This window comes from Scyliorhinus torazame, chromosome 7 (assembly GCF_047496885.1).
Source record: "Scyliorhinus torazame isolate Kashiwa2021f chromosome 7, sScyTor2.1, whole genome shotgun sequence".
Lineage (NCBI taxonomy): Eukaryota > Metazoa > Chordata > Chondrichthyes > Carcharhiniformes > Scyliorhinidae > Scyliorhinus > Scyliorhinus torazame.
In genome coordinates, this window is record NC_092713.1 from 41,541,466 (window position 1) to 41,562,936 (window position 21,471).

The 21,471-nt window shown below is 46.6% G+C and overlaps 1 protein-coding gene across 2 annotated transcripts in view; it reads left to right on the top strand.

Moving 5' to 3' along the window:
• The first annotated feature begins 1,062 nt into the window (after positions 1-1,062).
• LOC140426162 (putative ferric-chelate reductase 1) overlaps positions 1,063-21,471 on the top strand; it is a 73,913-nt gene continuing 53,504 nt past the window's right edge. The window contains exons 1-4 of one of the 2 annotated variants that reach the window (XM_072510597.1): positions 1,063-1,175; positions 4,263-4,333; positions 7,284-7,485; positions 11,873-12,030. In XM_072510597.1, the coding sequence (XP_072366698.1) occupies positions 1,124-1,175; positions 4,263-4,333; positions 7,284-7,485; positions 11,873-12,030 (483 nt within the window). In that variant the 5' untranslated portion in view covers positions 1,063-1,123. Of the gene's footprint in view, positions 1,176-1,396; positions 1,418-4,262; positions 4,334-7,283; positions 7,486-11,872; positions 12,031-21,471 lie in introns of those variants that run through there. The other variant, XM_072510598.1, reaches the window with a different exon arrangement.

Below are 21,471 nucleotides of genomic sequence, written 5' to 3' on the forward strand. Positions count from 1 at the left end.
CCATCCCGGGTGGATTGGTGCCCGCTCAGGAGTAAAGAAACAGGGACGAACAGCGCAACGCTCCCAGAGACGACAGTGCCCGAGCCAGCACCTGCACCACCACCGGGGCTGAGCCGATCGACAAGGACGACCTGGGCACCCGCTGGACTTGTGGAATCCGCATGATGAAAATCTGTAAATAATTCTGACAAAACCTGTACATAGTTAACTGTTGGGCTAAATGCATAGCCACTGTACAAAATTAGTTCCAGGACCAGCCTTGTAAACCCCTACCACCATGCGACCACCACCCCGCCGGGTTCTTTTTTAATAAGGGGTGAATGTGGTGGTATGTATTAGGGGTAGTACTGTACCTGTGAAGCCGAGAGGCTATTGGCAGACAGGCACTGTGTCCTGGTTGGATCTGCTGCCTGCTGGCTCCGCCCAGAAAGGTGGAGTATAAGAGCCCGGGTTCTCCCAGCAGCCGCATTCTGTAACTGAGCTGCTGGGGAACAAGTCTTGCTTAATAAAGCCTCGATTGACTTCATCGCTTCTCGACTTGAGTGAGTAATTGTTGCGCTACACACAGGTCACAGCTTTGATCATTATCGGTGATCACCACGCAGTCAGCCGCGATCACACTTTCACCCCGGGTTCAGGTCCCAACACTCCCGTTCCACATGCGTACTGATGAGCGGGCACATATGCTCAATGTGCCCTCATTTTTTTAGCCGCTCACAGCTGGCATTGTTAAAAGCCGGCTTCTGCGGCTGTTGTGAGGGAATTTCCGCGATGGGGAACGCTGCGGTGGCTGGCATGCTATCGCTGTGATGCCCTCCTGGCAGCCGCCCACGACCCACCAGCGGGTCGCGACCCCGACTTTAAAAATGCCTGGACTATGTTGACAGTAGCTCACTCGCGCTCTCTCAGCCAGCACACAAATAAATGGAAGATTGTCACTCAGCTTCACACAATCCACTCCAGCGGAATTACCACTGACTCACTGACGGAAACCTGCTCGGTAACTTGTGGCCAAATTGAAAATACCAGTGTATTGCAATAAATATGTTTTGTTTTTGCTCAACTTATCGTTCAGAAGAATTTCGTCAGAGTAGAGGCGGAGACTCCGGCTGGAGTTGGGTGAATGTGGCAGAGTTTCCCAGTCCTTCCACAGTGTGCTGCTGCTCCAGGGACAGGTAAGCAGCTGATTTTCCCCTCTATATTGTGTGTGTGTGTGGGGGGGAGAGGTTCAGTGAATAATATGCCAGCTGAACAGGAAAGAGTGTCATCTTCTCCCCAATACATTAAATCCGCCTGCATCTTCAGCATTTCATCCCAGGTCAATAACTTTTCCCATTTTTCTTTTGTTTTTTTTTGCGCCCATCTGTGCAGCGACTTGTGCAACAGATTGTTTCTCGCGCCGTTTCCAAAGTTTGCCGTAAGTACGCATCTGCGATCTTCCTTTCTGGGATAACGATTGCTGATCAGGGCTGGAAGATAACAGCCGTTGGAGGGATTTCCTGCAGTTATTTTTTGGGGGGGGGGGGGGGATTTGTTCCTCCACTAGTGTGGTTGCCACCCACTGGAAGCTGCGCTCTTCCCGGCACTGCTCCCAAACTGCCGGGGGGGGGGGGGGGGGGGGCGATGTGTTTGAGTAGAACGGAGTGTTTGAGAATGGAGGGACTGAGGGGGCTGTGAGAGGGGTAGGTAGCATCTGAGGGGGATGGGAGGTCTTAAGGATATGGGGGGGGGGGGGGGTCTGTGGAGAATGGAAGATAAGGGAGAGTCTTGAGGGGAATGGAGGGTCTGAGGGTAATAGATGGATCTGAGGGGAACAGGGATTCAGGTCAAAACAGGGGTTCAGGAATGGGATTTTAGGTGTGTTTGGGTAAAGAGAGGGACTCCCCAGGGGAAGCTGGTCGTGAGAGGAAGACTGGGATCCGGGCACTCTACTGTGGCATCAGTTTGGGGGAGAGGAGGGAGGCTGGTGAATTTGCTGGGGTCCAGTATTTCGGACAGCGCTGGAGCAACATTGTGGTGAGTGAGGGCTGTGCTAAGAGTGGAGCTACCAGCAAAGGGGATGAATGGTACCCAGGATAAATAGTGAATGATTATGTCTGGTGGCCAAGTGAGGAGTGGAAGGAGATGAGGAGAATTTTGTTTTGAGGATTTGGAACTCTGTCTCAGAAGGCCGTGGAGGCAGGTCCATTGAATATTTTTAAGATGGAGTTAGGTAAATTCTTGTTAGACACAAGAGTCAAAGGGTATTGGGGGTAGGTGGGAATGTAAAACATGAAACATAATGGCGGTGCAGGGTCGAGGGGCCGAATGTCCCCATTCCGTATGTTGATATGACCAAAAGAACAGAGCCTGAATGGTTGGATTGAATTGGATTTGTTTATTGTCACATGTACCGAGATACAGCGAAAAGTATTTTTCTCCGAGCTGCTCAAACAGATCATTAAGTACATGAAAAGAAAATTTAAAAAAAGAAAATATATAAGGTAACATAAGGTACACAATGTAAATACATAGACACCAGCATTGGGTGAAGCATACAGGAGTGTAGTATTAATCAGGTCAGTCCATAAGAGGGTTGTTTAGGAGTCTGGTAACAGCGGGGAAGAAGCTGTTTTTGAATCTGTTCGTGCGTGTTCTCAGACTTCTGTATCTCCTGCCCGATGGAAGAAGTTGGAAGAGTGAGTAAGCCAGGTCGGTGGAGTCTTTGATTATGCTGCCCGCTTTCCCCAGGGCAGCAGGAGGTGTAGGTGGAGTCAATGGATGGGAGGCATGTTCTGTGATGGACTGTGCTGTATTCACAACTTTCTGAAGTTTCTTGTGATCTTGGGTCGAGCAGTTGCCATACCAGGCTGTGATGCAGCCAGATAGAATGCTTTCTATGGTGCATCTGTAAAAGTTGGTAAGAGTTACTGTGGACATGCCGAAGTTCCTTAGTTTCCTGAGGAAGTAAAGGCGCTGTTGTGTGGTAGCATCGACGTGGGTGGGGACCAGGACAGATTTTTGGTGATGTGCACCCCTAGGAATTTGAAACTGTTAACCATCTCCACCTCGGCTCAATTGATGCTGACAGGAGTGTGTACAGTACTTTGCTTCCTGAAGTCAATGACTAGCTCTTTAGTTTTGCTGGCATTGAGGGAGAGATTGTTGTCGTTGCACCACTCTACTAGCTTCTCTATCTCCCTCCTGTATTCTGACTCGTCGTTATTCGAGATCCAGCCCACTATGGTCGTATCGTAAACAGGGGCTGTTTAGCACAGGGCTAAATCGCTGGTTTTGAAAGCAGACCAAGGCAGGCCAGCAGCACGGTTCAATTACCGTAACAGCTTCCCCGAACAGGCGCCGGAATGTGGCGACTAGGGGCTTTTCACAGTAACTTCATTTGAAGCCTAGTGACAATAAGCGATTTTCATTTCATTTCATTTCGTCAGCAAACTTGTAGATGGAGTTGGAACCAAATTTTGCCATGCAATCGTGTGTGTAGAGGGAGTAGAGTAGGGGGCTAAGTACGCAGCCTTGCGGGCCCCTGGTATTGAGGACTATTGTGGAGGAGGTGTTGTTGTTTATTCTTACTGATTGTGGTCTGTGGGTCAGAAAGTCGAGGATCCAGTTGCAGAGTGAGGAGCCAAGTCCTAGGTTTTGGAACTTTGACATGAGCTTTGATGTGAGAAAAGGGAGAGGAGATTTTTTCAACTGAGGGGCACTGGATGAGTAACCACAGGTTGCTATTGAGGCAGGAACAACATTTAAAAAGGCAAATGATAAATATTTGAATAGGAGGAATAAAAAAGATCTGGGGGAAGAGTGTGTGAGCTCTAGTGGAGGAGCAGGGAGAGTGGTGAATGGTATTGTACTGTAATTTCAGTTTTCTACAAAAACCCTCCTTTATGGTGACTCGGCTCGGTAGTGGTTGAGAAATGTCAGAGTTGAACTGAGTTTAACATGATGTACCTGTGAAAAATACTTCAGACTGCAAGCCTGCTGCTTTGTGTATGGTTTCTTGGTTTGGTTCCAGTCAGTCAGGTGACAGACAAATTCCAAACATAAGCTCTGACTAAAGCTTTTAGTTTAGAATTGTCTATTGCCTATTGCATTCTACCAGATACACATTAGTCAGTCATCGTATTACTGTTGCTTATGAGGGGCATCTATTAGATTTCAGCTCAATGTCAATGTCAATGAGTTACTATTTTTCCATCAAATCTTCAGCCAGTTCTGTTCTCCCCCTTTTAATTCCTTCTCCATATTTGGTTTCCCCTTTTCAGCTTCTCCAAACTTCTCATTCAACCCCTGCTGGCGTAAAGATACTCAACTACAGGATCCTAACATTTCCAAGGTAAATGCAACAGTATCTACAGACAGTATATGATCAGAAAATTATATAATTAAACCTCAAGCAATGCCTTGAACCAAAGTTGGCACCGCTAGTTAGTGCCAGAGTTTGTAATCTACAGACAAAGCAGAAGATTGTTTGGAAAATGGCAGTACAACATGTCTGTTTTCCAAAGATTATTTTGTCAACAACTAAAAACAACTTTTAGAAATAATCCATCTATTGAACAAAAACTGAAATTTGGCAAAAATAAATCAATGGGCAGTTTTTCTTTTTAACTGTTTTACATTCTCAAAAGTAAAGGAGAAGGTAGGTAGGTGTGGCATGTTTAACAAAAAATATATCATGTTCAACAAACCAGAGGTCATGATTAGAGTTTCAGCATTTTAAATGACACTCTGTTTCTTTTAATGCTGGAGAGTCTGCCAAACAATAATTCAAGTGCTATCGTGACTATTTTCATAACCTTGGCCGAGAATCTCCTGTAGAGCTTTGCCATTATGGTGGGCAGATCAATGGCATTAGGCTTATTTACAACTGTAAAGTTCCAGAAAATGGTGGCACTGGTTAGTTCTACCATTACTTATGGTGTACCATAAATTCTTGAGACATCTGTTCCACTCCGCCAGCACCTTTGTTGAAGCTGTACGAGGGTTTCCAAGACCTGAGTATTGAGCCAACCTTTACGTGGGTTTCCTCCTTAATTGTTATGGCTTAGCTTAATAAACAGAGCAGACACATAACAATCTGGATAAGACAGCTTTATTATCCCAAGCTTGGTTTTGTGTACATGAGAGAGAGATCTGGATGCTTGCCAAGATCTATCTGCTAAACACTGATGAAAACACATCAATTATACGATTTTTCAAAAATCAATAGCCCACTCCAGTTGGACTTGATCCAATCCTTGAAGCTTTCATTTCGAAACTATCCAGTAAAATTGTGCTCAGCTCATGATTTAGCCCCATCCTGTCACCTGTTGTTTACCAAGATCATGTGTCCATTTTAATGTCGATTTTATGACATTCCCATCCTGATATCGCAGTCAGTTCCTGTCCACTTATTGTCCATCCAGCGGCAGGATACCAAAACTAGCTTCCTCTTTACTCCATGGATTGTTTCAGACAGGATATTGGGGCCATTGATAAAACTTGTTTACTAAGTCCACTATGTAATCTGCTGACCACACAATCTCGTGTATCTCAAAAACATGGTCAAGTTAGCTTGCCTAAATCCCATCATGCATTGTGGCCACTGCTTGTAGCGAGAGTTTATATGATTATCACTGCTATGTCCTAAAATACAGGTCTAATGGTTAATTATGATTACTGGGTTACTTTCTATGATTAATCTCAATCCTTAATAAACTAACTTATGTAGAACAACTCTAGTGGCATCCTAGCTAATCAGCTTTAAGAGGTATCATCTCTGAACACCCCCTTCAGAAGCTATGCCAAATTGATTGACTCAAAGCTTCACAACCCATCTTATTTCACTTGTATTACTGTGGATAAAATATACACCATTTGTAAGTCCATGGTGTGTACCTTTTCTTATGCCTTTGTTGCTTTGTTTAGTCTGGTTATTTTTCAAGACCTCACTAGAAAAGGTTGTATCAATTAAAATTCCCGCATTATCTCCTCCTCTTACTATGTATATCATGCTGACAATTTTATTCTCAATTCGACTGCTTGCTGCCAAATATTTCCCAAATCCTGCCATACAAGCTGAATGGCAAGGTTAGTTGAATGCGATGATGTTAAGACATACCACTGCTGAGATCTGAAGGGAGATAGCAACATTTCACTGGTGTTAATGCTCTTTCTGATATTGAAGTCACATGAACCCAGCCAACATTTTAATTCAGTTGCAGAACCCTACAGAGTGACTCCAGCGATGAGGAACTTTAATTACCTGGGTAGATTGGAGAAGTTGCAGTTGTTCCCCTTAGAGAAGTGAAGGCTCAGAGGAGATTTGACAGAAGTGTTCAAAATCACAAAACTGGAGAGAAACTGTTCCTATTGCCAGAAGGTCGAGAACCAGAGTCACTGATATAAAGTGAATGGCAAAAGAAGCAGTATGACATAAGGAAGAAAAAATGTTCACACCCAAGTCGTTAGGATTTGGAATGCACTATCTGAGATTGTGGTGGAGGCTGGGTTAGACGAGGCGATTTTTATACCGGGCAGCCCTCTTAATTTCTCTACTCTCTCCCAGTTGACTGTCCAGGCTTCATGCTACTCATTCAAATTGCTCCCACACCCAGTGCTCCGGCCAACATTTCTTCTACAAAAATAGATCAACTGGTACTTCAGCCAATTGATGCTTGTAGCATGTTGCTGTGTGCCAATCAGCTGCCACTTTGGCCTATTTGCCAGGCACTCTAGAACATAGAACATTACAGCGCAGTACAGGCCCTTCGGCCCTCGATGTTGCGCCAACCTGTGAAACCACTCTAAAACCCATCTACACTATTCCCTTATTGTCCATATGTCTATCCAATAACCATTTGAATGTCCTTAGTGTTGGCGAGTCCACTACTGTTGCAGGCAGGGCATTCCACGCCCTTACTACTCTCTGAATAAAGAACCTACCTCTGACATCTGTTTTATATCTATCTCCCCTCAATTTAAAGGAATTTCTAAATGAACCTAAATGGATCAAAAAGTTATTATCACGTGTCATTGAGCTGTTATTAAAAAAAAATGTTGCACATCAGGAGACGGGCTTTATTTAACTGGGCAGAGAAAGGAAGCCATTGACCAGATTGCTTTGTCCCAGGAACATTTTCTTTTGTCACATAGTCCCAGAATGGTTGAGGCCTCCGAAACCCCTGAGCTAGCACATTCTGTACTTCAAAGGTACACGGAGAATTTGAACTTCAAGGAACAAATTTTTTGAAATAAATGCGGTAACAGATGCAATATTTGATTGGTGTTTTTTATCTTTTCAGATGAGAGGACATACTTGTTTTGTGCTGGGTTTTTTAACTGTCACCTTCCCGGTGTACATCTCAGGATATTCCAGGGGAAATGTTGGTGGTTTCTGTGATACCATGCTGCCCAACCATAATACGAACACTAAACAGACAACAGATGCACCATATCAAATCATTACAAGTATCAGCTCCTTTAACCCAGGGGATACAATCCAAGGTACCATATTAGTGAATCTATTAAAATTGCTGTTGTAACTCCTTTTACAACCAAGTCTGTCCAGAGCATGTCTGATTAAGAATACAGATACCCTATTGTAAAGCATCAGTTTTGCTTCATATGAATTACACAAACCTTAAAAAACCTGCTTTTGCATTTTTTTCTTTCTGCGTTTGAATGCTTTTCTGTGTGTGAACAAATGGCAATGACTTATTCTGCAGTTATGAGGGTGAGTTGCAAAATTCCACTCCAGACACCGTGACTTGTTAAATAGGAGCACATGTTGGAGAAATGTGTGTGGGAGTCAGCTTTGTTAGTCTGGCTGCACCACAGATGTTAGCGGCACGGTAGCATTGTGGATAGCACAATTGCTTCACAGCTCCAGGGTCCCAGGTTCGATTCCCAGCTTGGATCACTGTCTGTGCGGAGTCTGCACATTCTCCCTGTGTGTGCGTGGGTTTCCTCCGAGTGCTCCGGTTTCCTCCCACAGTCCAAAGATGTGCGGGTTAGGTGGATTGGCCATGCTAAATTGCCCATAGTGTCCAAAATTGCCCTTAGTGTTTGGTGGGGTTACTGGGTTATGGGGATAGGGTGGAGGTGTGGACCTTGGGTAGGGTGCTCTTTCCAAGAGCCGGTGCAGACTCGATGGGCCAAATGGCCTCCTTCTGCACTGTAAATTCTATGAACTATGAACTTGCCATGGCAAGGTGGAAACTTATAAAAGGGGCTGTGCAAACAGCTGCACGTGATCCTCGACTTCTAGAATCTCTGCCTTCACTTCAAAATAGGGAGAGTCACAACATTGGGATGAATGAGCTTATACCAGATTTATGTTTTTGTTTCATTCCTCCCTGTAAGTATCTGCTGTCCCCTTGATTGAGATTGCTTGTACAATGAAAGCTGGGAATTTCAGTTACCGGAGGGGCTGGCATTAGTTCACAGAATCACAGAGTTGTTACCAAATGAACCAAAACCCCAGACTAATGCTCTACTGACACAAATTCAAATCCCATCACCGTAGGTGGAGGAATTTAAATTTGGTTAGTTATTCCAGAATATTAAAGGAAGTAGTCTCAATGATAATTGTTATGCAAAAATCTATCTGGTTCACTAATTTCCTTCAGAGAAGGAAATCCGGTACCCTGAGCCCATCTGGCATAGATGTGACTTTAGACCCACAGCAATGCGGTTGGCTCCTAACTGCCCTCTGAAGTGATAATACAAGCCACTCATAATATAAAAGGCTTGGCGCATATACGATTAATATGGGACTAAGTTTAGTACCACCCACACAGTGATTTGAGAGAGCACATGACCTGCACCTAGGGATTCAGTGTGGTATCGGAAGGAGCTGTGTGAAGATGTAAGCATGGAGACAACTCCTAGCTTTGTACTCTTTACTCTATATTTATAACTCGTTCTACTGGTTAGTAGAGACTTACAGTTAACCTGCTAAAGACAATGAAGACTTCATCAAACCTGCTGAAGTGTAACCATCACCATTCAGTTGAAGGTGGCTCACCACCACCTGTTCAAGGACATTTAATGATGGCCATTAAATGTGGGCCCATCCAGCGAGCGATGCCCACACCCTGTGAAAGAATAAAATAAATGCTGGCCTTGGCAGTGACACTTGCATCCCAAGAGCTCTGCATAGGGTGGCACAGTAGCACAGTGGTTAGCACTGTTGTTTCACAGTGCCAGGGATCCGGGATCGATTCCCTACTTGGGTCACTGTCTGTGTGGAGTCTGTACGCTCTCCCCGTGTCTGCATGGGTTTCCCCGGGTTTTCTCCCACAAGTCCCGAAAGACGTGCTTGTTAGGTGAAGTGGACATTCTGAATTCTCCCTCAGTGTACCTGAACAGGCGCCAAAGTGTGGCGACTCAGGGATTTTTACAGTAACTTCATTGCAGTGTTAATGTAAGCCTACTTGTGACACTAATAAAGATTATTATTATCATTCCACAAAAGGCTTTCCTTCCACAAAACCTGCTGCTGCTTTGCACTGACCACATGAAACTTTGGAGGCCGAAAGGGAGCCATCTGCCCAGGGAAATGCCAATGTTTCCAATCCAGTTAAAATTCAAGTTACAGCAGCTTTACAACACTGTCCCATATTTTAAATTGTAAAAGGGCTTGGTGCCTTGAAGGTTTTGATGGTTTGTATTTGTAATGTGTTTGTATGCGTGATCTTGTGTATTTTATAATGACAGTTATTTGAGTCTTGCAGTCAGTTTTTTAAAAATATATTTTTATTCTCCTTTTTCACATTTTCTCCCAAATTTACACCCACCAACAATAAACAATAATCAGTAATGAAATGAAAATCACTTATTGTCACAAGTAGGCTTCAATGAAGTTACTGTGAAAAGCCCCTAGTCGCCACATTCCGGCGCCTGTTCGGGGAGGCTGTTACGGGAATTGAACCGTGCTGCTGGCCTGCTTTCAAATCCAGCGATTTAGCCCAGTGTGCTAAACAGCCCCTGAATGCAATGTCAATCCCCACATCAATAACAACAATCCCATCCTCCCATCAAACCCCCAAACATTAGCCCGCATGCTAACATCAACAAATAAAAAGGAATCCGGAATCACCCATAGTCACCATCAACACATACAGTCCCTCTTCCCCCCAACTCTCCCAACACCCCTCCCGCCTGAGGTTCGATGTAATCCATTTCTCGAAAGTGCACAATGAATAACGCCCATGAATTGTAGAACCCCTCCATCCTTCCCCTCAGTTCAAATTTGACCTTCTCAAGAGTCAAGAATTCCAGCAGGTCCCCCCGCCACGCTTGCGCACAGGGTGGAGAGATTGATCTCCATCCCAACAGGATCCGCTTTCGGGTGATCGACGAGGCAAAGGCGACAATATCTGCCTCCGCACCCGTTTCCAACCCCGGCTGGACCAACACCCCGAATATGGCCTCCCAAGGGCCCGGGTTCAGTTTCACATGCACCACTTTAGAGATTACCCTAAAAACCTCCTTGCGTTAATCCTCCAGCTTTGGACAGGACCAAAACATATGAACGTGGTTTGCACCCCCCCACTCTCTCGCCCCCGCAATGTTCACACACATCTTCTACCCCCTCAAAGAGCCAGCTCTTCCTCGCCCTTGGGAGGTGTGCTCTTTCCACTTCCTTCAGCTGTATCAGCCCCAACCTCGCACACGAGGTGGAGGTGTTCACCCTCCGGAGCATCTCACACCAGAACCCCTCCTCCATACCCTCTCCCAACTCTTCCTCCCACTTTGCCTTGATCCCATCCAGCGGTGCCTTCCCCTCTTCCAAAAGAGTCTTGCAGTCAGTTGATGTAAGTTTCACTGTATATGTCTTTTTGAGATGAATCTGAAACTACATAAATGATCTGGACGAAGGTATAGGTGGTCTGATTAGCAAGGTTGCAGATGATACTAAGATTGGTGGAATTGCAGATAGCGAGGAGGACTGTCAGAGAATACAGCAAACTATAGATAGATTGGAGCGTTGGGCAGAGAAATGGCAGATGGAGTTCAATCCAGGCAAATGCGAGGTGATGCATTTTGGAAGATCTAATTCAAGAGTGGACTATACGGTCAATGGAAGAGTCCTGGGGAAAATTGATGTACAGAGAGATCTGGGAGTTCAGGTCCATTGTACCCTGAAGGTGGCAACGCCGGTCGATAGAGTGGTCAAGAAGGCATACAGCATGCTTGCCTTCATCGGACGGGGTATTGAGTACAAGAGTCGGCAGGTCATGTTACAGTTGTATAGGACTTTGGTTAGGCCACATTTGGAATACTGCGTGCAGTTCTGGTCGCCACATTACCAGAAGGATGTGGATGCTTTAGAGAGGGTGCAGAGGAGGTTCACCAGGATGTTGCCTGGTATGGAGGGTGCTAGCTATGAAGGAAGGTTGAGTAGATTAGGATTGTTTTCGTTGGAAAGACGGAGGTTGAGGGGGACCTGATTGAGGTCTACAAAATTATGAGACATATGGACAGGGTGGATAGCAACAAGCTCTTTCCAAGAGTGGGGGTGTCAATTACAAGGGGTCACGATTTCAAGGTGAGAGGGAGAAAGTTTAAGGGAGATGTGCGGGGAAAGTTTTTTACACAGAGGGTGGTGGGTGCCTGGAACGCTTTGCCAGCGGAGGTGGTAGAGGCGGACACGATAGCATCATTCAAGATGCATCTAGACAGATATATGAACGGGCGGAAAACAGAGGGAAGTAGATTGTTGGGAAATAGGCGACAGGTTTAGATAAAGGATCTGGATCGACGCAGGCTGGGAGGGCTGAAGGGCCTGTTCCTGTGCTGTAATTTTCTTTGTTTTGTTCTACTCTAAATGTTTGAGATATATCAGTTAAAATGAAACATTTTCTTATACCTGCATATTTGATTGAAGTGACACTGCGAGGCACAACAGGAAACAATTTCAAAGGATTTTTGCTGGAGGCTCGAGCTGCTGAACCTTCATCACCTGTGACACCACTTGGCGCATTCCAGACAACAACTTCAAATACTCAGCTCCTTAACTGCATTATTGGTGGGATGACCTATATGGTAAGCATTTGGAAATCATTATCCATTAGGATAGTGACATCATTCTGGAGTGTGTTCTCAAGCAGCGACTAACAGTCAGATTTATTTCTAATACAATACTATACTCGTGTAAAGAATAACTTTGCAATTTTGTGTTATACATTACTCTTGGTGACTGTAGCAGACAACAGCTACAGGGTATCAGGCTGTGACATGCTTGATATGCTACACATTGTCACACAACAAATGGCAATTGAGGGATTAAATTTTTTGTCAGTTGCACTATATCTTTTACATTTGCCGTCCCCGCAGAGCAATGTACCTGCACTTAAACCACCCTGCATCATGGGGAAGCCTGCAGACCACAAGAAACTGTGCTCAGTTCATAGATTTCATAGAATTTACAGTGCAGAAGGAGGCCATTCAGCCCATCGAGTCCGCACCAGCCCTTAGAAAGAGCACCCTACTAAAGCCCCACGCCTCCACCTTATCCCCTTTACCCTCGTAACCACACCTAACCTTTTTGGACACTAAGGGCAATTTAGAATGGCCAATCCACCTAACCTGCACATCTTCGGACTGTGGGAGGAAACTGGAGCACCCGCAGTAGACCCATGCACTAACGGGGAGAACGTGCAGACTCCGCACAGACAGTGATCCAAGCCGGGGATCGAACCTGGGACCCTGAAGCTGTGAAGCAACTGTGATAACCACTATGCTACCGTGCGGCCCCAGATTCCATTCAGCAGATTCCATTTTGACTGCTGCAAGGGAGCAGGGTGGGAGTCACAAATGTATGGAGTAGACTAAAGGCTCTTAAGTGCAGATAAAATCTATTTAACAGTTGTGCGCTCTAATTTTTTAAGTCCCCAGCTCTTTAAATTTTGCAGCTGTCAGTGTGAGATTAATAAGCACACTGTCTAGCTCAGCAGTTTCAATAATTGTTGACATTGCCTAGGAACTGTTTATGAATGCTTGACTGACTTATAAAAACTACAATAATCTCAGCAGGGGTCCTGAATTCACAGTATGATTGACAGCTTAAAGAGACAATGAAGGATTTAGCTACATTTGATGTGATATGAACATAAATATGTTTGATTACTTAGGAGATTAATTGCTTGAGTTTAAGAGGTTCAAATGGATTTTCAAGAATGTGAGGTTTTTCATATTGGGAAAATTGCATAGATTTTTACAGCTTTATTTTATTTCATCTCTGCATGGCCCCTGAGGTATGCCCATGGTGAATACTGGGCGAGTTGGCACAGAGGGCAAATGATTTGGCATGCAAGAGGCATGGGTAGTGGTTGGAGGATAGGGGTATGAGGATTGAGGGCAGGAGGGCTGAAAATATCACAGTTTAACTGGAATGAAGTCCGAGAGAATCGAGATGGGCCTTTTTGACCAACCTGCATTGGCACCCAGCAGCCCTCATGACTGCTGTGCTCAGACTTCCAGTGGCAGGGATGTGCTGAGCAGTCACATGAAAGGTGGTTCTCCTCCTGGAAGTTTGGAATTGGCACTTTTAGACCGAATATTGGCCACTGAACCTGCAAAAACCCCACCAACCCCCCTCCGAGATCACCATAGATACAGAGAAATGCCCACGAACAACTCAAAAAGCCGAAGAGATGGTAGAGTGAGAAAGAGCCTGGAGAGAAAGAACGAGGTGGCGACCACATGGAACGGATCACAACCGAGCGGGCCAGGTCGCAGGTGCGTAGGCTGGACTACCCACCAATAAGCCAGTGGATGGAGCTCCGAACGCAGGAGCTCCTAAAGCACAGAGATGCTATTAAGCTGGAGATGATGACCATGGTGAAGGTGGCGATTGGGGATGCCCTGGCCCCCTTCAAGGAGGTGCTGGAAAAGTCAGAGCAGTGGTGGGAGGCACAGGACCCGACAATAAGGGAGCTGGAAAAAACAGCTGCAATCATAGCGATCGAATTGCCTCATTGGAGATGGAGTTAGCAAGTTTGGTGGTGACTTAAGGAACACTCAAGGGAAGGTAGAGGATCAGGGGAACCGATTGTGCCGCTAGAACCTCCCACATTGTGGGCCTATTGGAGGGTATTGAGGGCAGGAACCCCACGGAGTCGTGGCACAGATGCTGGGTAAACTCATTGTGGCGGAAGAAACTCCCCAAACCCTCAGAGATAGACAGAGCTCACAGGTCACTCCGGCCGAGGCCAATAAACGGCAGAGCAGCCATGGGCCATCATTGCAAAGCTGCACCGGTACCAGGATAGAGAGTGGCTCCTGAACTGCGCGAGACACACACAGTCCTGTAAATGGGAATGACACTTGATCCGGATGTACCAGGCCATTGGGACAAGCCTGGCCAAGCGGCGGGCCGAAATCAACACAGCCAAGGGGGCCTTGGACAGAACTTAAGAACTAGGAGCAGGAGTAGGCCATCTGGCCCCTCGAGCCTGCTCCGCCATTCAATGAGATCATGGCTGATCTTTTGTGGACTCAGCTCCACTTTCCAGCCCAAACACCATAACCCTTAATCCCTTTATTCTTCAAAAAACTATCTATCTTTATCTTAAAAACATTTAATGAAGGAGCCTCTACTGCTTTACTGGGCAAGGAATTCCATAGATTCACAACCCTTTGGGTGAAGAAGTTCCTCCTAAACTCAGTCCTAAGTCTACTTCCCCTTATTTTGAGGCTATGCCCCCTAGTTCTGCTTTCACCCGCCAGTGGAAACAACCTGCCCGCATCTATCCTACCTATTCCCTTCATAATTTCAGATGTTTCTATAAGATCCCCTCATCTTTCTAAATTCCAACGAGTACAGTCCCAGTCTACTCGACCTCTCCTCGTAATCCAACCCCTTCAGCTCTAGGATTAACCTAGTGAATCTCCTCTGCACACCCTCCAGTGCCAGTATGTCCTTTCTCAAGTAAGGAGACCAAAACTGAACACAATACTCCAGGTGTTGCCTCACTAACACCTTATACAATTGCAGCATAACCTCCCTAGTCTTAAACTCCATCCCTCTAGCAATGAAGGACAAAATTCCATTTGCCTTCTTAATCACCTGTTGCACCTGTAAACCAACTTTTTGCGACTCATGCACTAGCACACCCAGATCTCTCTGCACAGCAGCATGTTTTAATATTTTATCATTTAAATAATAATCCCTTTTGCTGTTATCCAAAATGGATAACCTCACATTTGTCAACATTGTATTCCATCTGCCATTCACTTAGCCTATCCAAATCCCTCTGCAGACTTCCAGTATCCTCTGCACTTTTTGCTTTACCACTCATTTTAGTGTCATCTGCCAACTTGGACACATTGCCCTTGGTCTCCAACTCCAACTCATCTATGTAAATTGTGAACAAATGTGGGCCCAACACTGATCCCTGAGGGATACCACTAGATACTGATTGCCAACCAGAGAAACACCCATTTATCCCCACTCTTTCATAGAATTTACAGTGCAGAAGGAGGCCATTCGGCCCATCGAGTCTGCACCAGCTCTTGGAAAGAGCACCCTACCCAAGGTCAACACCTCCACCCTATCCCCATAACCCAGTAATCCCACCCAACACTAAGGGCAATTTTGGACACTAAGGGCAATTTATCATGGCCAATCCACCTAACCTGCACATCTTTGGACTGTGGGAGGAAACCGGAGCACTCGGAGGAAACCCACGCACACACGGGGAGGATGTGCAGACTCCGCACAGACAGTGACCCAAGCCGGAATCGAACCTGGGACCCTGGAGCTGTGAAGCAATTGTGCTATCCACAATGCTACCGTGCTGCCCCCTTTGCTTTCTATTAATTAACCAATCCTCTATCCATGCTACTACTTTCCCCTTAATGCCATGCAATGCATCTTTATCTTATGCAGCAACCTTTTGTGTGGCACCTTGTCAAAGGCTTTCTGGAAATCCAGATATACCACATCCATTTGCTCCCCATTATCTACCGCACTGGTAATGTCCTCAAAAAATTCCACTAAATTAGTTAGGCACGACCTGCCCTTTATGAACCCGTGCTGTGTCTGCCCAATGGGACAATTTCCATCCAGATGCCTCGCTATTTCTTCCTTGAGGATAGATTCCAGCATCTTCCCTACTACCGAAGTTAAGTTCACTGGCCTATAATTACCCGCTTTCTGCCTACCTCCTTTTTTAAAAGGTGGTGTCACGTTTGCTAATTTCCTATCCGCCGGGACCACCCCAGAGTCTAGTGAATTTTAGTAAATTATCACTAGTGCATTTGCAATTTCCCTTGCCATCTCTTTTAGCACTCTGGGATGCATTCCATCAGGGCCAGGGACTTGTCTACCTTTAGCCCCATTAGCTTGCCCATCATTACCTCCTTAGTGATAACAATCCTCTCAAGGTCCTCATCTGTAATAGCCTCATTTCTATCAGTCACTGGCATGTTATTTGTGTCTTCCACTGTGAAGACCGACCCAAAAAACCAGTTCAGTTTCTCAGCCATTTCCTCATCTCCCATTATTAATTCTCCCTTCTCATCCACTAAAGGACCAATATTTACCTTAGCCACTCTTTTCTGTTTTATATATTTGTAGAAACTTTTACTGTCTGTTTTTATATTCTGAGCAAGTTTACTCTCATAATCTATCTTACTCTTCTTTATAGCTTTTTTAGTAGCTTTCTGTTGCTCCCTAAAGATTTCCCAGTCCTCTAGTCTCCCACTAATCTATGCCACTTTGTATGCTTTTTCCTTCAATTTGATACTCTCCCTTATTTCCTTAGATTTTAACGGTCGATTTTCCCTCTTTCTACCGTCCTTCCTTTTTGTTGGTATAAACCTTTGCTGAGCACTGTGAAAAATTGCTTGGTAGGTTCTCCACTGTTCCTCAACTGTTTCACCATAAAGTCTTTGCTCCCAATCTACCTTAGCTAGTTCTTCTCTCATCCCATCGTCATCTCCTTTGTTTAAGCACAAAACATAATATTGTGATCCCTCCTTCCGAGAGGGTCCCTAACTATGAGATCATGAATTAATCCTGTCTCATTACACAGGACCAGATCTAGGACCGCTTGTTCCCTCGTAGGTTCCATTAATGTTTTTACTTCCCGTTTTATTCCTTTTCGCATTACTGGTCCTATTCACTGAGCTCCCCTCAGTCACTGTACCTTGTACTGTCGTCCTTTTTGATTTTTGACTATGGCTTCTCTGCCTTACACTTTCCCCCTGACTGCTTTTTGTTTCTGTCCCTGTTTTACTACCTTCCAACTTCCTGCATCGGTTCCCATCCCCCTGCCACATTAGTTTAAACACTCCCCAACAGCTCTAGCAAACACTCCGCCTAGAACATCGGTTCCAGTCCTGCCCAGGTGCAGACCATCCGGTTTGTACTGGTCCCACCTCCCCCAGTACCGGTTCCAATGCCCCAGGAATTTGAATCCCTCCCTCTTGCACCATCTCTCAAGCCACGCATTCATCCTATCTATCCTGACATTCCTACTCTGACTAGCTTGTGGTACTGGTAGCAATCCTGAGATTACTACCTTTGAGATCCTACTTTTTAGTTTAACTCCTAACTCCCTGAATTCAGCTTGTAGGACCTCGTCCTGTTTTTTACCTATATCGTTGGTGCCTATGTGCACCACGACAGCTGGCTGTTCACCCCCCCCTGCTCCCCAGAATGTCCTGCAGCCGCTCTGAGACATCCTTGACCCTTGCACCAGGGAAGCAACATACCATCCTGGAGTCTCGATTGCGTCCGCAGAACCGCCTGTCTATTCCCCTTACGATTGAGTCCCCTATCACTATAGCCCTGCCGTTCTTCTTCCTGCCCTGCTGCACAGCAGAGCCAGCCACGGTGCCATGAACCTGGCTGCTGCTGCTGCCTTCCCCTGGTGAGCCATCTCCCTCAACAGTATCCAAAGCGGTATACCTGTTTTGCAGGGAGATGACCGCAGGGGACACCTGCACTGCCTTCTTACTCTTGCTCTGTCTTTTGGTCACCCATTTTCTATCTCCCTCAGTAACTTTCACCTGCGGTGTGACCATCTTGCTAAACGTGATATCCACGGTGTCCTCAGCATCGCGGATACTCCAAAGTGAGTCCATCCGCAGCTCCAGAGCCGTCAAGCGGTCTAACAGGAGCTGCAACTGGACACACTTCTTGCACATGAAGGAGCCAGGGACAGAGGATGTGTCCCTGAGCTCCCACATCACACACGAGGAGCATGACACGGGTCTGGGATCTCCTGCCATGTCTTAAACTTTAGGTAAACTTATACAACTACAATTCCAAAAAACAAAAGAAAAAATAAATAAATTTTACAATGAAAAGGAAAACTACTTACCAGTCACTTGCCAGGGATAAAAAGCACCTCCTCCCTACCCAGCTTTGAATTCCCACCTAGATTCAAAGTCCCAAACTCACTCTTTGCTGTCTCACTCTGGCTATGTCTTCTCTGGCTCACTGGGAGTGAGTTACAAGTTGCTCTTTTAAATTGGCCTGAGTTGACTCCTCTCCCCCACCTGCTTTTAGATCAAAGTAGATTAAAGTGACTGACACTTAACTGCCAACCAGTTATGTGAGTGGGTGGGGCAGCCCTTGTTAACCTACACTGCACAATTCTAGATTAATTTAAATTAATTTAAACTCCTGAAATTTAAAAGCAACTGTCTTACCGATTGGATTGGATTCAATTCCCACCTAGATTCAAATTCCCAAACTCACTCTTTGCTGTCTCACTCTGGCTGTGTCTTCTCTGGCTCACTGGGAGAACTCACAGACAGGAACAAGATACGCTTCAGGATTCTGTACCCGGCCAAGCTCTGGGTAATATTTCAAGGAAAAGAACATTATTCCACCACACAGGCCGAAGAGGATGAATTTGTGCGGAGACACAGACTGGGAAGATAGCAGCAGCAATGAAAACAAACTTTAAAGGACAATTGCGTGGAATAAAGCTACCTCATTGTAAAATCTGTTACAAGTCCCAGGAAGGAAGGGGTGAGAGCAGCAAAGTGCAGAAATGAGAGAGCAGAGGGAGGGGAGGGGGGCGGGAGGAACACAATTGGCGGGGGGGGGGGGGGGGGGGGGATCTTCCCTGTGTATCTGCAGGGGGAGGAGCAGAGCTGGGAAGCTACTGTTTGAAACAGGCCTAGACCATATTCCGATACCTGGGGATCCGAGTAGCCCACGACTGGATACAAATCCATAAATTAAACCTTGCCAAGTCTGGTGGAGGAAGTTAAAAAGGATCTGCAGAGGTGGCACTCACTCTCACTCTACCTGGCAGGGAGAATGCAGATGATCAAGGTGAACATATTACCCAGGGTCCTCTTCCTGTTCAGATACCTCCCGATCTACATCCCAAGACCTTTTTCACTACAGGGGACAAGCTAATCATGTTTGTTTGGGGAGGAAAGAGCCCGAGGATTCGAAAGAAGGTTCTACCAAGTAGAAGAATGTGGGAGGCCTGGCCCTCCTGAACATCCAGTTCTAACACTGGGTGGCCATCCACACCCCCACCAACTCTAGAGATATTGGGTGGGATTTTCCGACTCCCCGTAGGGTCGGAGAATCACCGTGGGGCGGTGTGAATCCCGCCCCCGCCAGCTGCCGAATTCTCCGGCACCGGAGATTCGGCGGGGGCGGGAATCGCGCCGCGCCGGTCGGCGAGCCCCCCCCGGCGATTCTCCGGCCCATGATGGGCCGAAGTCCCGCTGCTGTAATGCCGGTCCTGCCGGCGTGAATTAAACCACCTCCCTTACTGGCAGACCAGGCGGTGCGAGCGGGCTCTGGGGTCCTGGGGGTGGCGCGGGCGATCTGGCCCCGGGGGGGGTGCCCCCACGGTGGCCTGGCCTGCGATCGGGGCCCACCGATCCATGGGCGGGCCTGTGGCACTTTTTGCCCTCCGCGTCGACCATAGCCTCCGCGAAGGCCGACGTGGAGGTGACCCCCACCCCGCGCATGCGCCGGGATGACATCAACAACCGCTGATGCTCCCGCGCATGAGCGGACTTCCGCCGGCTGCGGAGTCCTTTCGGCCCCGGCTGGCGTGGCGCCAAAGGCCTTCCACGCCAGCCGGCGAGATGGCAACCCTTCCGGCGCGGGCCTAGCCCCTAAAGGTGAGGGCTTGGCCCCTAAAGGTGCGGAGAAATCCGCACCTTTGGAGCGGCCTGACCCTGGAGTGGTTCACGCAACTCCATCCCGCCGGGACCCCCCGCCCCGCTGGGTAGGGGAGAATCCCGCCCATTGAGTTGGTCAGGATTATAGTGGTTAGTACTGCTGCCTCACAGCACCAGAGACCCGGGTTCAACTCCGACCTTGGGTCACTGTCTGTGTGGAGTTTGTACTTTCTCCCCGTGTCTGCGTGCGTTTCCTCTGGGTGCTAGGGTTTTCTCCCACAGTCCAAAGAGGTGCAGGTTAGATGGTTTGGACATGCTAAATTACCCCTTAGTGTCCAAAGATGTTACAGGAATAGGGTGGGGGAGTGGGTCCAGGAAGGGTGCTCTTTCAGGGGATTGGTGCAGGTTAGATGGGCCACATGGCCTCTTTCCACATTGTAGGAATTCTATGATTCTATATATGCTGCAGTTCAGAAGAATGAGGAGGGATCTCATAGAAATCTATAAACTCCTAACAGGACTGGATAGGGTAGATGCAGGAAGGATGTTCCATATGGTAGGGGAGTTCAGAACCAGGAGCCATAGTCTAAGGATACGGGGTAAATCTTTTAGGACTGTGAGATGTGCAGCCTCGACCACATGTTACCCCCTGAGGCCCCTTATCTAAGGCGAGTGGCGTCATGTAGCTAAGTGTTTCTCAGCGCTGCGAGTACCGGGAACACGCAGCTAAACATGCTCTCTAGGGGACTTTGTTCCCATTTAGTTTAATCGTGCCCTGTATGTTTTCAGGAAGGAGTTAGATATAGCTCTTGGGGCTAAAGGGATCAAAGGATATGGGGGGGAAAGTGGAAGCAGGTTACCGAGCTGGATGATCAGCCATGGTCATGTTGAATGGCGGAGCTGACTCGAAGAGCCGAATGGCCTCCTGCTCCTTTTTCTGCGTTTAAATGTATACCCACATGGGTATCAAAAATCCGGGTCCTGGTTTAAGGTTAAATTACAAAGGGAGATTCCACAAACTCGGGTTATATCGCCTGGAATTTGGAAGATTGAAAGGCAATTTGATTAAAGCTTTCTCAATATGAAGGGGAACTGACATGAGTAAATGAAGAGCGATTCTTTCCGCTGCGTCAGGAAATACTTCACACAAAGTGTGTACAAGTCTGGAACACTTGTTCCGCAAACAGCATTCGATCACCGATTTATTGTTAATTTTTAGTCTCAGATTGATAGATTATCGTTAATCAAAGATGTTAAGGGATATGGGACAAAGGCAGACACGAAGAGTTATGCCACAGATCAACCATTATCTCAGTGAATGGCAGAACAGACTCGAGGTGCTAGATGACCTCCTGTTCCTGTGGTTGACACTGATGG